This window comes from Cyprinus carpio, chromosome B2, assembly GCF_018340385.1.
Source record: "Cyprinus carpio isolate SPL01 chromosome B2, ASM1834038v1, whole genome shotgun sequence".
NCBI classification, from domain to species: Eukaryota; Metazoa; Chordata; class Actinopteri; order Cypriniformes; family Cyprinidae; genus Cyprinus; species Cyprinus carpio.
In genome coordinates this window covers 13,601,796-13,618,126 of record NC_056598.1, presented here as the reverse complement: position 1 = coordinate 13,618,126, position 16,331 = coordinate 13,601,796, and the positions used below count along the sequence as shown (strand labels likewise).

Here is a 16,331-nt window from a genome sequence, read left to right as displayed (position 1 = left end):
TATTATAAATAAGTAGTTGCCAGTGGGTAATCACAATATTAACATTATTTTGAATACATTTTATCAAGTTTTTGGAGTCCCCCTCGTTGAAGCGCAGTGCCTTTGTCTGTGGTCCATCGAGCAAATATGGCGGCTTCGCAATAGATGGAAGGCTTGAGCGAGCAAAAATGAAATGATTTCACTTCGGTGTTATTGTCCACAATCGCAGCTGCAGAAAGGTAGGTTAAAATGCATTTGGCAACAACATTAAAAGGTGAAACCATCAAAGTGCCCCCAATATTTTGATAGGGGCAAGTGGTTTTAAGCTTGATGTTGAACATAATGGGGCTTGACTGCTACCTTGCTAGCACACTCTCATAGTATGTAGTAACAGCAATGCCTAGACAGAAAGATGTCAGTGATATATATATAAGTTATTAATGCACGTAAATCTTGATCTTTAGTGCATCTCTGAATTATTAAAAATGACTGTTCATGAGTAAATTTGTTGCAGGGTTGAATGCATGTTATGTTTTGTGAACCACTAATTATGCAGTATGGAACTTGATCCACAAAGATATAATGTGTTTTTTAAGAACTTGAATCACAACAATAATACCATGACAACTGTTAATGCCTTTAAACGTGTTGTTTATACATCCGGACATAAATGTTTTACTAAAGGTACTTTTCTCGGAGCATGTGATTTACATATCGTTGTCATATGAAGAGATTTCTCATGATATCTGTTGGTAATTATTTGTACAATGTTGTCAGTAGTTTTATTTATTTATTTATTTATTGTGTCACAATGCACATAAACAATCTGAATTCCTTCTCATATTTTTATGCCTGTAGTCGGGATCTCTGTTTCTGCTCTGTATCAGGTGTAATGTATAATGCATATTCTTTAGTGTTGTTATAGTATTACTGGATAAAACACTGTCTAGTATTGTGTCATTTCCACTTTCACTTGTGTAAGCATGCAAGACCAACCATTTGGGGGTGCTTACCGTATTGCATGTAGGAATTGATTGACTTACTAAATTTATACATGTTGAAACTCATTTTGAATTTTGATGACATTGGTAATCAGCTGTCGAATATAGCATGCACTGATGTTGTTAACCAGCTATAGTAATGAGCAGCCATGATTAGCCACATTATTAAATGTATTTTTTTGTTATTATTAAGAATAGAATTTTTGCAGTAACCTGGTGGCGCACGTATATTTTACCAACTAAAACATAAAAAAAAACAATGTTACAACATACAACACGTTATAACATTTAATTATTTACTGTAAATATTACCCATGAACAAAACCATTGTATGTACAAACATGAATGGCAAAACCATCTTTGTGACCCATGTACTGTTAAGTCCATAAAGTGTAGGAAATATTTAAATTGAATTGAATTTTGCAGTTGCAGATATGCATGTTCATGCATGGATTTAAAAAAAAAAAAGACATCAATATATACTTATTCTTTTTTTTATTAATGGTATTTGTTAGTCACAAAGCAGAGTTCATTTACAGTTGCCAAATAACTTTGCAACTAGCCACAGTAATATAGAAGACAGACTTTAAAAAATACTTACAAATACTTACGTAAATACAAAGTAAAAACAGTGAAAATAACTTCATCTTATACAATAGTGTTATTTGAAGCTGCCATCATTTCAACAGAATCTGGCCTCATTAATAAAGCTAGATAATGTAATGTTACCTTGGTAACATCACAGAAAACCAGAATTTATTTATATGATATAAATTTCTTAAACAACATATTGTGGACTAATACAATGCAGCAACAATTTGACCAATTTTGCATTGCAGATTAAATGAAGTACACGATTTCTACAAATTCTAGATCTCTGCATTTGTAAATAAGGGCTGATTTAAAATACTAAAATCTGTTGCATCTTATTAGGGTAACTATAGGGCTGCACGATTAATCGCATGTGATTGTCATGCGTATCTTGTCAGTAAAGCCAGTTCTGTGATTAGTAGTAAATCTCAAGCATGTGCTTTCGGATGGAGCAGTATTTATTACACAGAGCCATAGTTCACTGACAAGCTTTGCAAAATCTCGTTCATAATCACAGACGATTTAATCGTGCAATTATGAAATTGAAGAAATTGTTCTGTGATTTTATGAAAGCTGTTTGTGTAGCTTGTCAGTGAACTATGGCTCTGTGTAGTAAATGCAGCTCCATCTGAAAGCATGAGAAAATACCACATTTAATAGCATGTTTTTAATCCAAACTCCCTTCATAACGGCAGTCGAGTGTTTGAAATGAATCCTTCTGTGAGATTATAATAAAATAATAATAATAAATTGAAAGTAGTTTCAAATGTAGCTAGCTATACTACAAGTTACTATCAAAAAGTAGCTAACTACTGTACATTGAAACTACTTTCAATTTATTATTATTTTTCAATTACCATTACAAATAACTGAATAATTTTTTATAAAGATTTATAATGAAGTTATAAGTAAAATATAATGAAGTTATAAGTGAAATATTTGGGGTCTAAAACAACATATTGTAATGCAACCATGATTTCAAAGAGTAGGGTTAATTCAAGTTGACTGGGACACTTTTTCCAAGTAATTTCAATGACAAAAAATTTCCCAATCATTTGATCTTGTAAACTATCTGATACATTTTCAGAAGGGTAACTTGAATGTAGCTTAACTACATTAATTTAGAAGTATTTTGTAGCTGGTCAAGCTACAATTTTAGAGTAGCTTCCCCAACACTGGATCATGTCCTCATATATTGAAACTAGGGCTGCCCTCGACTAAGGATTTTTCTGGTCGACTAGTAGTCGTTCATTTGAAGCATTAGTCAACTAATCGCACGTATATTAATAAACCGTTTAAATCATTATAATGAGCCTTTAATTGCATACAAGGCTTATAAGCGCTCAAACATGCATAAAGCTTGCCACAGCACACCAGCAGAAGTAATGACTATGAATGTTTCAGGGAAAAACAGTAAGGAGACTGCATTAACATTTTAATAATTTGATAAACTAGTGCTTAAACTAGTGTTTTCGGATTAAGAGATGAAGTCGGCGACACTGACTCTGCAGCTCCTGGATTTATGTTTCATACGGATTACATAATCTGAAAATTTGTTTTCCATTTGAATTGCTTCATTTGAAAGTTGACATTTCACTCTCTATAGATATATTTTTAATGTCTGTAAATCAAAGATATACACAGAGTTTCGCTTTCAAGTTCACAGACATAGACGGCAGAAAGCGCATCATGTTTGCTTTAATTATTTTACTTTTTTCATTATTTTCATTATTTTACAAAAGCGTGGTATTGTGAGTGCACACAAATAAACGTCATTACATATTTGAAAGATGTATTACTCTTATATGTATGACCAAAAATTAGGGATTATTTTTAGTTTAAGTGAGCGCACTGGCACATCCATCTGTCCTACAGTGAGCGAGCTGCTGTCCACACTCTGCACAGATGCTTGAATAGCAGACATTTCTCTAGGTTAACATTAGATTGATAGGCCATGTAAAGTTGCTAATACTTACATATTTCAGATGATAAGCCATATTTGAGAGGTCGATGAATGTTAGTCGAGCGTTTGTATGTCCTGCCCTTCGATGTACAGTATTACCATAGATTAGCCGTTAAAGATCTGTCCATCACGGACTGCATGACTTCTCCTGTGGATGTTTATTTTTTCGGCAGCAAAGCGTCTAATAAAATTTTGCTCAACCAAGCCTCTTTTGGTTGACTAACGATTAGTCGACTACTGGGGGCAGCCCTATTTGAAACACAGATGCTTAAAATCTTTTAACGTAAAAGTGTTACGTGTGTTTAAGTTTGTGTATCAGACACAACCAAGCTATTCATTCACACAAAGACATGCAGAACTCAGACTTAGCCTATTAGCGACAAGCATTAACTGGCTCATGTCACATTTATTTCTGCTGCTCTGGTTAATCCATATAGAGTAAAAATGTTCAGAGCTTATCATCATTATCCATCGTTAGAGATCTTAATATGTTGCCCTCTGCCATATTGCTTGACTGAAGTAAGTTGTCTGTGGATGTTTTAATGGTTTTACATAAAATGTAGCACATGTCATATAACAAAGTTTATTTTTCAAATCCTAAAGGCCGGGACACACCAAGTCAACTTCAAAGAACTAGTGGCAACGAAAGCCGACAGTATTGTTGCCTCGCATCGGCAACGTCAGACCAAAAAGCAGTGCTTGAACACTACACCACACAGACTTCACACGACTGCAAACTAACACGTGTGTTCTGCACCTGTGTGAGAGGAATTAGCTGTCTGTATTAGCAGCTATCAATAGTATATATTCGTCATTCAAGAGAAGAAACTGAAATAAGGATATACACCGATATACGAAGCAAAAACATAGCAGCGCATGCTTACCATTTTATATTTGTGATTCAAGAGAATAGAATGGAATGATTTAACATATAGAATTGGGCAAACTGCCGCAGATGCTAGCCCGACAAGAGGTGATGTGTGGAACACACCAAACAAACTAGCCTGACAGACGAGAGCCGACGGCCGATCATCGGCTTGGTGTGTGCTGGCTTAAAATAAATTCTATAAAATGGGCATGCTATGGATCCAACTGCCTATATTTGCTATAGGGTAATTTTAATGTTTAGTGTCTCTAAGTTAACATTAGGCCTAATTCATTTATGTATCGATATGCATGCTCATCTCATTTTTTCTCCCCAGAAACAGTCCTTAGGATTCCTAGGAATGTCTTGTTTGGAGGAGAGTGCCAAAATAGAGGAAAATGACACCTCAATGTCAAGAAACTCTCAGGACATTTTGAACAGCGAGACATTCTGTGCAGAGGGAACTACATCTGGACCATCAGTGCATTGTCCTGAAGAGACCATGGCACTACTCAGTGACCAAGGAGACCTCCTGACCACTGTTGGTTTTATGGACACCATCTGCTCAGATGGACCAGCCAAGGCTGCTTACGTCAATGGATCCACCTCACCCCATATCTCAGATGAAATCTTGCTGGATATTTCAAAAAATGTACCAGGATTCCTTCCCAAATCATTACATGCTCAGAATTCAGTCACAACCAATGTCCACTTTGAAGGACCTGATCCACTCAGAAAAGAGGGGGAAATAACAATCAGGCAAACGCTAACTGCAGAGGATGTGGAGCATAGGGGCATATGGGGCTTTGATACAGAATCTCCAGAAAGCTCATTAGATCATTATGATGATGGAAATGACCTTAACTGGAATCCCCAAAGAGAATTTATGAAGTTCCTGTGGGATGATGATAATGGTCTCGAAATGGAGGGAAAACTGTCCCCTGTTCCTTCACCCATCAACCATAAAAGAAGAGCTCCTTCACCGCTCGGCCATAAAAGAAGACGACGTAAAGAAAAACTGGTGTTAAAAGTTGATCCTTCAGAGGACATCTACCCTGAGTTGAATTTTGAATCAAAAAAAGATCACCTGGGTGAAGGAAGCCAGATAGAATGCAGTCCTGTTAAGAAGACACGTTCCCCAAGGAAACCATCCAAATTAAAGTCACCCATTGTAAAACGTTCCAAGTATTTTAATGGAGCTGCTGAGGCAGTCAAACACCTGTTTGCCAAACCAGCAAAACCTAAGCCTATTAGCAAGACTCAAAAGTTGGGATTAATTAGAGAAACTTTGCCATCAGACTCTTGTTCTGTTGAGGAACCTACATTTTTTCCCCATAACAGTGGTTTTAAAGAGAAATCTCAAGAACACAGACAAATTACATGTAATACAGACACAACTAGTTCAAAGCCATTCATATGCAAGGAATGTGGACAGTGTTACCATGATCAGAGTTCGTTGTTAAATCACATAAGTGTTCACCAGGACAAGCGACCGAAAATTACAGAAGAAATAAATGGGTTGCATCAAATTAAAGATGAAGGTAAAGATGCAAAGTTGCAGTGCCCCCAGTGCACCTTTGGAACAAACTGTCCAAACACCTTTGTACAACACGCTAAGACCCACGAGAAGGACAAGCGGTACTATAGTTGTAATAAGTGCGATTTTGTCGAAATGAATGAGGTTGAACTGAGACGCCATTTGCTTCATAAACATGGCATCAGTGGGTCTGATCTGACTGTTTGGAAATCAGATGGATTTCAGGAGCGTAAAGTCAATAAATCAGTATGTCCAATTTCCTTCTCCCGTCCTTTTCAAAGAAAAACTAAAAACATCATTGGAAATCATGTTGAGGCTTCGTGCCAACCGCAGTTTATAGAAGATCAGGCATCCTCACATTCCCTTGACAATTTTGATGAAGAACCATCTCCAACTGAAAAGTCATTCTCTGTTTGCAATGTTCTTACATCATGTGCAAAACCAACAGCAAGGTCGCCAAAATTGTCAGTGAAGATCCGAGCATCGGACAAAAACAAAAGCTTGTCGTCCAGTGAGAAGTGTGGTCTTGTACGGAAGAAAAAGGTGTGGATGAATAAAGGTGTCCAAAGCCAATCAAGAATTGACAAATCAATTCCCACACTTTTATCCAGAAAGAAACATAGTAACCAGAGTGCCTCAGAATGCAACACTCATCAGGAGCCTGATGGAAGCAGTACAACAGAGTGTCTTGACGATTCCCTCAATTGCGAGACCACTCTTTCCGGAACAGGTGCTAGTTTGTCCCCCTTAAAGTGTCTGAAAAGATCAGCTAAAGAAGGGAACACTAAAAGAACTTCTAAGTCTGATGAAAACATTACTTGTTCAGAAGATGTTGGAAACACCAACTATATGCATATAAGTTTGGGAAAGCAAACATTAAAGAAGTCACCTTCCAAAAGGAAAATGTCTACTCCATTCCACAATATGCAGGGCCAAGATATTCTTTTAGATTTCCCAAAACGCCGACAAAATTTGAAGAAACCTGAAACATCCAAGAGAAGTAAAGAAATTATCAACAACGGTCATTTTATGTGTGATTCTAATGATGATCTTGGACCTGAAGAATGTGAAAGTAACGAGAATGCTAATGCACGTTTTGTTAAAAAACAGACGTCACCTGCAAAAGCAAGTCTTGGTGCCTCAACTGGTCACTTTGGGAAAAACCACAGTTCCCCAAGGATGCTCTCTGTCAAAGATGAATGCAAGGATGAAGAAATCTCGGAAGCGATCACAGTTGTAAAGCGTGAACCGGGCTCAGATGTTGAGTCAGATCTGAAGGCTTGTCCGTACTGTCCTGCTGTATTTGAGTCAGGAATTAGCCTCTCTAATCATATAAGAGGACATTTGCACAGAGTGGGCCTGAAAGTACGGAAAGCTGCAGCTAAGGTGACTTCTCTTGAAAAAATACCTCCAGTTCGACGACGAACACTTCCACAAGTCAAAACAGGTGATGCTTCTCTTATACTTGATATAATTTCTTGCATCTATACAGAGGTTTTCAATTTCATTTGTTAATGAAATCAATTTAAGATATTAGTTGCAGAAAAGCCTTTAATTATGATACTTTTTTCAGGTTTAAAACACAATTGCAAAATTGTGGGATGGAAAATGACAAAGAGTTTATATAAAGCTTTATTGAAGGCTAGATATTTTATTATTAATTTATTTATTATTGGCTTATCCTTATCAGCCAGAATTTTTTATTTTAGTGCATCCATAGAATATTTTGTGTACTAGGCATATACCAGTAGATGAATTTATGCTACAAAGTTTAGAAATGTTACATAATTTAGCAGTATATTTTTCAGGTTTGGTCCAAATTTACTGATTGGCCTGTATTTTTTTTTTTTTTTTTTTTTTTTACAAATGTGTAGATGTCAGAACAGAGAAGATGTATGCCAGCTTTTGTGAATGGATGATCACCTAATTTTCTGCTAATTGGCCAGAAAGAGCTACTACGATGAGGGAATTTTCTGCTTTTGCATATACTGATTATACAGTCCATTCGATTAGCAGAAAATTGATTTTATCAATTACAATTTTACAGAAAAAAAATCTTTGTATATAAAAATTGTGAATGCGTTGTCCAAATTGTATGTATAATCATTACGTACACACAAAATGGGATTGAAAAGAATGTATGACACCTCATGACATGTATGGCATGAAGCACTCAAATCAGACAGACTCATCTTCCAGATGTTATAACAATTATAATTAAATGGATATAAAAACTTCTTATTGAATAGGCATTAAAAGCATAAGCTGTAAAATGGAAAGATTGGCGATTCACTGAAAAGAGCAATGTTTCATTATTAATGTTTAAATTTTCTGAGCTGTTTTTCATTCCAGGTGCTCACATCCTGGCCAAATGTACTTGATTTGTTCATAGTCAGGAAATGTGAGTGTTGGAGCATCACTGATAGGAGTAAAATATCGATGTATAAAGATACCTTTAAGGTAGTAGTTTAAAATTCCCACACAACCGGTGTGTTGCAGGTTAGCTAACATGCAGGCTGGTTAGTATTGACATTTTCAGTTTTAGTTTAGACAAATTGAATACATATCTGTTGTAAATGAAGCTGATTGCATATGGTTTCCCTGTTGCAGAAGAGGATACATCCCAGACTGATCATCCAGCAGAGCTGAAAACTGACTGCCAACAGACAGAGCTCATCTGTCCTCTCTGTAGGGAGTGGTTTGACACAGGGACTGGGCTGTCCAACCATGTCCGAGGCCACCTGAAGCGCCTAGGCAAACCCTCTTCCACCGCGTCTAAATCTCCAGTGATCATATTGAAAGAATTGATGCGTGACAAGAAACAGTTTCAGATGAAGCTACAGGTTCTTGAGAAGAAGTGCCGTGCCACCAATTCTTTCCATCCTATTAGGTTGAGTAACGGTTTAACATTTGCATCTACTGTCAAACGGCAGAAAGATGATAGGGAGGAAAAGAAAAGGATAGACATTGGTAAAGCCTCACCACCAAGTGAACTGATTGGAATTTTGAAGAAAAGAAGAGCCCATGAAGAGACCAAAGCTAAGCACTCATCCCACACGGCGAGAAAGGCTATCCTTTTATCTTCAGACAGAGACTGTGGCATGGAGATACAACCTTTCAAAGCAGTGCCAAATTCACTAGCAGGTAATGTTTCATTGAAGGGACGGTTCACCATTAGTGCGGGGCAACGATTAATCGCATCCAAAATAAAAGTTTTTGTGTACATAAATATATGTGTGTGTACTGTGTATATTTATTATGTATATGTGACCCTGGACCACAAAACCAGTCATAAGTGTCAGTTGGGGGAAATTGAGATTTATACATCATCTGAAAGCTGCTTTCCATTGATGTATGGTTTGTTATGATAGGACAATGTTTGGCTGAGATACAACTATTTGAAAATATGGAATCTGAGGGTCCAAAAAAATATTGAGAAAATCGTCCAAATGAAGTTTTAAGCAATGCATGTTTCTAATCAAAAATTAAGTTTTGATATATTTACGTTAGGAAATTTGCAAAATATCTTCATGGAACATGATCTTTACTTAATATCCTAATGATTTTTGGCATAAAAGAAAAATCAACAATTTTGACCCATACAATGTATTGTTGACTTGCTACAAATATACCTGTGTGACTTATGACTGGTTTTGTGCTCCAAAGTCACATATATATATATAAATACACACACATGCATGTATTCATTTAAGAAAATGTTGTTTATTAAATATTTATATACACTGAACAAAATTATAAACGCAACACTTTTGTTTTTGCCCCCATTTTTCATGAGATGAACTCAAAGATCTAAGACTTTTTCTATGTACACAAAAGGCCTATTTCTCTCAAATATTGTTCACAAATCTGTCTAAATCTGTGTTAGTGAGTACTTCTCCTTTGCCGAGATAATCCATCCACCTCACAGGTGTGGCATATCAAGATCCTGATTAGACAGCATGATTATTGTACAGGTGTGCCTTAGGCTGGCCACAATAAAAGCCCACTCTAAAATGTGCAGTTTTATCACACAGTGCAATTCCACAGATATCGCAAGTTTTGAGGGAGCATGCAATTGACATGCTGGCTGCAGGAATGTCCAACAGAGCTGTTGCCCATGTTCATTTCTCTACCATAAGCTGTCTCCAAAGGCGTTTCAGAGAATTTGGATTTGGATGTAAATGGCATCACAACCACGTGACCACGTGTAACCACACCAGCACAGGACCTCCACATCCAGCATCTTCACCTCCAAGATCATCTGAGACCAGCCACCTAGACAGCTTCTGCAACAGTCGGTTTGAATAACCAAAGAATTTCTGCACAAACTGTCAGACACCGTCTCAGGGAAGCTCATCTGCATGCTCGTCATTTTCATCGGGGTCTCAACCTGACTGCAGTTCGTCGTTGTAACCGACTTGAGTGGGCAAATGCTCACATTCGATGGCATCTGGCACTTTGGAGAGGTTTCTCTTCACGGATGAATCTCGGTTTTCACTGTACAGGGCAGATGGCAGACAGCGTGTATGGCGTTGTGTGGGTGAGCGGTTTGCTGATGTCAACGTTGTGGATCGAGTGGCCCATGGAGGCGGTGGGGTTATGGTATGGGCAGGTGTATGTTTGTGCTGATGTATCTTGGTTTTCATTGTACATTTGCATTTTGAATGCACAGAGATACCGTGACGAGATCCTGAGGCCCATTGTTGTGCCATTCATCCACGACCATCACCTCATGTTGCAGCATGATAATGCACGGCCCCGTGTTGCAAGGATCTGTACACAATTCCTGGAAGCTGAAAACGTCCCAGTTCTTGCATGGCCAGCATACTAACCAGACATGTCACCCATTGAGCCTTTTTTTGGATGTTCTGGATTGGCGTATACGACAGCGTGTTCCAGTTCCTGCCAATATCCAGCAACTTTGCACAGCCATTGAAGAGGAGTGGACCAACATTCCACAGGCCACAATCAACAACCTGATCAACTCTATGCGAAGGAGATGTGTTGCACTGCGTGAGGCAAATGCTGGTCACACCAGATACTGACTAGTTTTCTGACCTCCCCCCCCCTCCCCACGGACTCCCCAATACACTAAAACTGCACATTTTAGAGTGGCCTTTATTGTGGCCAGCCTAAAGGGGCTCCTGTGCAATAATCATGCTGTCTAATCAACATCTTGATATGCCACACCTGTGAGGTGGATGGATTATCTTGGCAAAGGAGAAGTGCTCACTAACACAGATTTAGACAGATTTGTGAACATTTTTTGAGAGAAATAGGTCTTTTGTGTACATAGAAAAAGTCTTAGATCTTTGAGTTCAGCTCACGAAAAATGGGGGCAAAAACAAAAGTGTTGCGTTTATAATTTTGTTCAGTGTATAATATAAATTATATGAATATAAATATACCATACATGTAAATATTTTCAATATATATACTGTATCTGTCTTTATATATGCATAGTAAATATACACAGTATTTTATTATATTATTGTATTATATAAACAAAAACTTTTATTTTGGATGCGATTAATCACGATTCATCTTTGCCCAGCACTATTTACCATACCCATATGTTTCAAAAATGCAGAAACAGACCAAATATAATGACAAAAATTTTTTTTTGAGGGGACCTATCTATTGAAATAACATAATAAACCCTCATATTTAGCAAATATTTGATGTTTCAAATGTAATATTATTTTTATTTTTTGGACCCTATTTTGGCTATGGATCACATTTTTGAGTTTCTCAGAAAAAGATGTCAACATATTGGGGAATATTCTATAATGATAAATGGGAGACGACAACAAATATAATTTGTCCATTCACATTTGGACAAATAGCAAAAGAAAAAAATAAGTTTTTCCACGACTATCCAAAATAGAAAAAAATTTATAAAGATTTATTACAGCCAAAGATCAAAGAGACAAAGATCAAATTTACTGTTAATTTACTGTTAGCAATGTTGTATTTTAGCACAAAGTATAGTCTTTGAAATGTACAATAATTTAAATAATATATTTTTAAACTATAATAGTCTTTGAAATGTGCAGTGATTTTAAATAATATATATATATATATATATATATATATATATATATATATATATATATATATATATATATATATATAATTATAATTACAATTTAATAACTATAGAAATTTGGTCATTTTTGTCATCACAGTCTGTGAAAAGGGTCCATATCCATAAATTTCACTCTACTGTAGAAACATGCCTCTATATGTGTATATCTGTATCTATATTTGTAGATAGATTCATATATATTAACATTTTATATTAATACATTAATATAAATGTATAAATGTGACATGTATTATAGTATCTATCTATGATGACTGGAAGTGTTTAATTTTATATGTTGTGTTTCTGTTACAGAGAAAAGTGAACTCAATAGAAAAGTGTGTGTGCACTGTAATACCACATTCCACAGTGGTGTTAGTCTCTCCAATCATTTGAGGGCGTATGCACATAGAAAGAAAAAAGCTCTTCTGGACGGAACTAGTATGTGTTTTTCTTTCCTCTTGCGTTAATGCATTTTGTACTTGCGTTTGATTTCCTGTTTATGAAGGATGCTGCACCTCACCGTTACTTTGATCTACTGAAGAATGCATGTCGCATGCTCACTGCCTTTACTAAACTTTGCTTTGACTGCCAATTTCTTATAACAAGTAACATGGACGTAACTGAACAAGTAACTTAAAAAATATTAAAAAAAAAAACAAATGTAATTGTTTTTGATAATCTGATTCAGGTGCTTTTGGTAGCAGACATTTATACTAACACCTGATGGTTTTTCAGATTATAGTTGCTGCATGATGCCATTGTAGAAGAATTGTTATAATGATATTTTATTTATTCATACTCAACTGTCCAATAATAGAGGGTTACTGAGATCAAGTGAGTGTTATTTCGACTGGTCATGTGATCTCAATATGACGGCGAGTTGTTCACCACAAGGGAAGTGATATTTACATTACATTAGTTTTGAAAGGTGTGAAACATGGTGCACTTTTGTATTAAAGATTACTGAATGTTATATATGGAATAGATGCTTTAACATATTTTGCTAAACATGTAAAAAAAAAAGAAAGAAAAACTTCTGTGTTGTCATAGGTGAAAGCCAATGGTGTGCTTTTTAAAATGCCCTTAATTTGTTTGTATAATTTCTAATAAATACATTGTTTATAATTGCAGCTTTTGACTGTAAACAGAGAAAGCAAAGATCAAGGTCTGGGTCGAAGAAGAAAATGTATCCTCTGCTGCACACACCAGAAGAAATCTATAGACTTACTTGCAGGTAACCTTTATGCTACAAATGTTAATAAAAGTATATTTTACTGGTGTATCTCAATAAATTAGAATGTTGTGGAAAAGTTTTTTTATTTCAGTAATTCAACTCAAATTGTGAAACTCGTGTATTAAATAAATTCAATGGACACAGACTGAAGTAGTTTAAGTCTTTGGTTCTTTTAATTGTGATGATTTTGGCTCACATTAAACAAAAACCCACCCATTCACTATCTCAACCAATTAGAATATAGTGACATGCCAATCAGCTAATCAATGAGAATACATGGGTTTCACAATTTGAGTTAAATTACTGAAATAAATGAACTTTTCCACAACATTCTAATTTATTGAGATGCACCTGTATATATTAAAGGGGTCATATGATGTGATTTCAAGTTTTCCTTTCTCTTTGGAGTGTTATAAGCTGTTCATGCATAGATAGGATCCCTAAAGTTGCAAAGACTAAAGTCTCAAACACAAAGAGATATTATTTATAAAAGTTGGCTCGTCCATGCCTTCCTAAAACACCTCGTTTAAACATGCCCCCACATGTCTACGTAATGATGTGGGAAGATTTGCATAACACCACCCAAATGTTCATGCAAAGAAAGGAGTAACTTTGATTCTTGTTGTAGTATTGTTGCTGCCGCCGCCATGCCGTAACATTTCTGTCACACGCTTGAGGTATTTGGCCAATCACAACGCACTGGATAGCTGGCCAATCAGCGTACACCTCACTTTTCAGAATGATGAGCTTTGTTAAAATCAACGTGTTTCAGAAGACGGGGCATAGAGGACAACAATAATGTACAATATGTAGAAAATATTGTGTTTTTTAAACCGCATAAACACATTGCATTACACCAAATACACAAAATAATGTTCTTTTTAGCAACGTCATATAATAAAAAACAAAACTTTTATTTACATAATACATAAATGTCATTTAGTGTAACAATAGTTCATACAGGCCCAGTTCTACAGGGGTGCTAGAGGGTGCTAAGCGCCCTCATTTCAAGATTTGGCAGACTATCCAGTGCGTATTTGTGTTTGCACTCTAGAGAGCATCAAAAATTCACTGTGCACTTTAGAGAGCTTCATTTGTTGTAACAGAATTTTGTGAGATGGTGATGAACTAAGACGAGTGACAGCTTCTTAGTGATTATAAAAGGAGCATCCTTTCGGTGCTTTAAAGGCTATAATTCATTCAGAATTTGTATGAAACTTTTGTTTTTTGGAAACATATGCTGTAACATTTCAGGAATGATTCCGCATATTTAGCCTGTACGGGATTCACTCTCGAAATAGCAATGATTGAAAGAGTGATAACCATAGCAATGGATTGGACAATAGATGTCCATTAAGGCTAGCGCACCCTCACAAATTTCAGAACCACTTTCAGTGATTTAATTCTGAAAACAGATCTAAGTTCATACAGGTATATCAAAAAAAAAAAAAAAAAATCTTGTTAGACACATTTAGAATAAGAATCGTTAGATGACATTAAACGATGACATTAAATTGAATTTTATGACATAAAATTTTACTTTTTTTCTTTTATAAATTAAACTTTTTAAATTGTACTTTTTTTTCTTTTATAAAAATACTTTCTGTGAGGATGTTTTGTCTCTTCTTTTTCCCCATTATGTTTATTAATTTTTTTCTGGAGCCCATTTTTCAGTGCATCATTGTAAATCTAATGTGCAATTGTTTCTGTGTGCAGGTTTTGTGATCTAGTCTTCCAGGGCCCTTTGTCAGTGCAGGAGGACTGGATAAAGCATTTACAGAGGCACATCATGAATACCGCTGTACCGCACACAGGGGCAGGGATGGTGGAAGTCACCTCCTTCCCCAAGGACTCTTGCCCCAACACAGTACCACAGGCACAACCTTCAGTGATGCAAATATCCTCATGAGCCCAGGAAAACACACAATTTGTCCTTGGAATATCACTTGTATGTAAATTGTTTGGTTCACGTTCGAATTTTATATCGCCATCAGTAAGGACTCCAGTTTTTTTACTCTTATTGAGGATCCACTGTTAACAAAGACCGCTTTTTAGATATTGTTACATTGTGCAAGTGTTGAACATTGTCAAAGAACGTACAAACGGTGGGTGAATATGTTAAGATTTCAGTGAAACCCACCAAAAGACAACCTTTACCTCAGATCCTTCTCACACAGAGTTTAATCTGTCAAGGCAGATTTATGCTCTACAAAAACTGAAATGAAAATTTATGTGGATTTTATATCAAGCCATTTTAATTTGAAAACCAACACAATTTTTTTTTGTCCCATCCATGGATTTTAAAAGGTGCACATATGATGCATGTGTAGAAATGTAAGTCTATATATTTACTTCTTAATTTTGACTCATGCCAACACACCAGTCATTATGTGAAACAACCCATTCTATTGATATTAGCAGTTTGGACAGTATGCATGTCATAACTCCCTGTTTACACCATTTCTGGTAACATTTTGGTTTTTCATTTATTACCCTGTTTTGATTTTATCTTTAATCTGTAAGTTTGCCACGTGTGCAAAAAAAAAAAAAAAAAAAGAAACATTAACTGTTACTTGTGTAGGCCATTTTTTACAGTTCAAATATTTTTGTGTATAAACCTTTTTAGGTAATTTATGTACAAAAAAAAAAAAAAGTAAATCCCTATGAACAACTTTGCTGTTCAGAATAAAATGTTTTTGTCGTCTTCAACTTGTTGGTATATTCAGCAGCAGTCATTTTATACACAAACAACTGCAGACTGAATATTTGTGGTTTATCACTAAGTGCTAGATTCAACTTTAGATAAGAGTAAATTACTAGTGATGATATGTGCAGAAAGCCAAATCGTCCTCTCTAATGAGCCAGACCTAGTCATGTGAAAGAAACTGGTGGATTCGTTGGTAGATCCTGAACAGTTTGGTGTCACAGAGTTTGTGGGAATATAAATCCAAGCAGAAGGGTCATAATATCACATTCAGCTTCAGACACACCCATTGCTGAAAGGTGTTCAAATATAAGAACCATCATGCGACCTCCATTCACAAACACTTGCAGACTGTATTTAGGCAAATTT

The 16,331-nt window shown here is 36.0% G+C and overlaps 1 protein-coding gene across 2 annotated transcripts; it reads left to right on the top strand.

Annotated features, from left to right (window-relative positions):
• Positions 1 to 72: 72 nt before the first annotated feature.
• On the top strand, positions 73 to 15,967 carry LOC109056866 (zinc finger protein 644-like). 2 transcript variants are annotated; one of them, XR_006153999.1, is made up of 6 exons: positions 73 to 218; positions 4,737 to 7,383; positions 8,547 to 9,080; positions 12,337 to 12,462; positions 12,842 to 13,258; positions 14,975 to 15,967. XR_006153999.1 is itself a non-coding variant. In XM_042718148.1 (6 exons), exons 2-6 carry the CDS (start codon positions 4,761 to 4,763, stop codon positions 15,165 to 15,167), a joined length of 3,579 nt encoding a protein of 1,192 aa, XP_042574082.1. In that variant the 5' UTR covers positions 73 to 218; positions 4,737 to 4,760; the 3' UTR covers positions 15,168 to 15,967. The 2 variants fall into 2 exon arrangements, 1 of the variants encoding a protein (XP_042574082.1); XM_042718148.1 differs by having other exon boundaries at positions 13,156 to 13,258.
• The last annotated feature ends 364 nt before the right edge of the window (positions 15,968 to 16,331 follow it).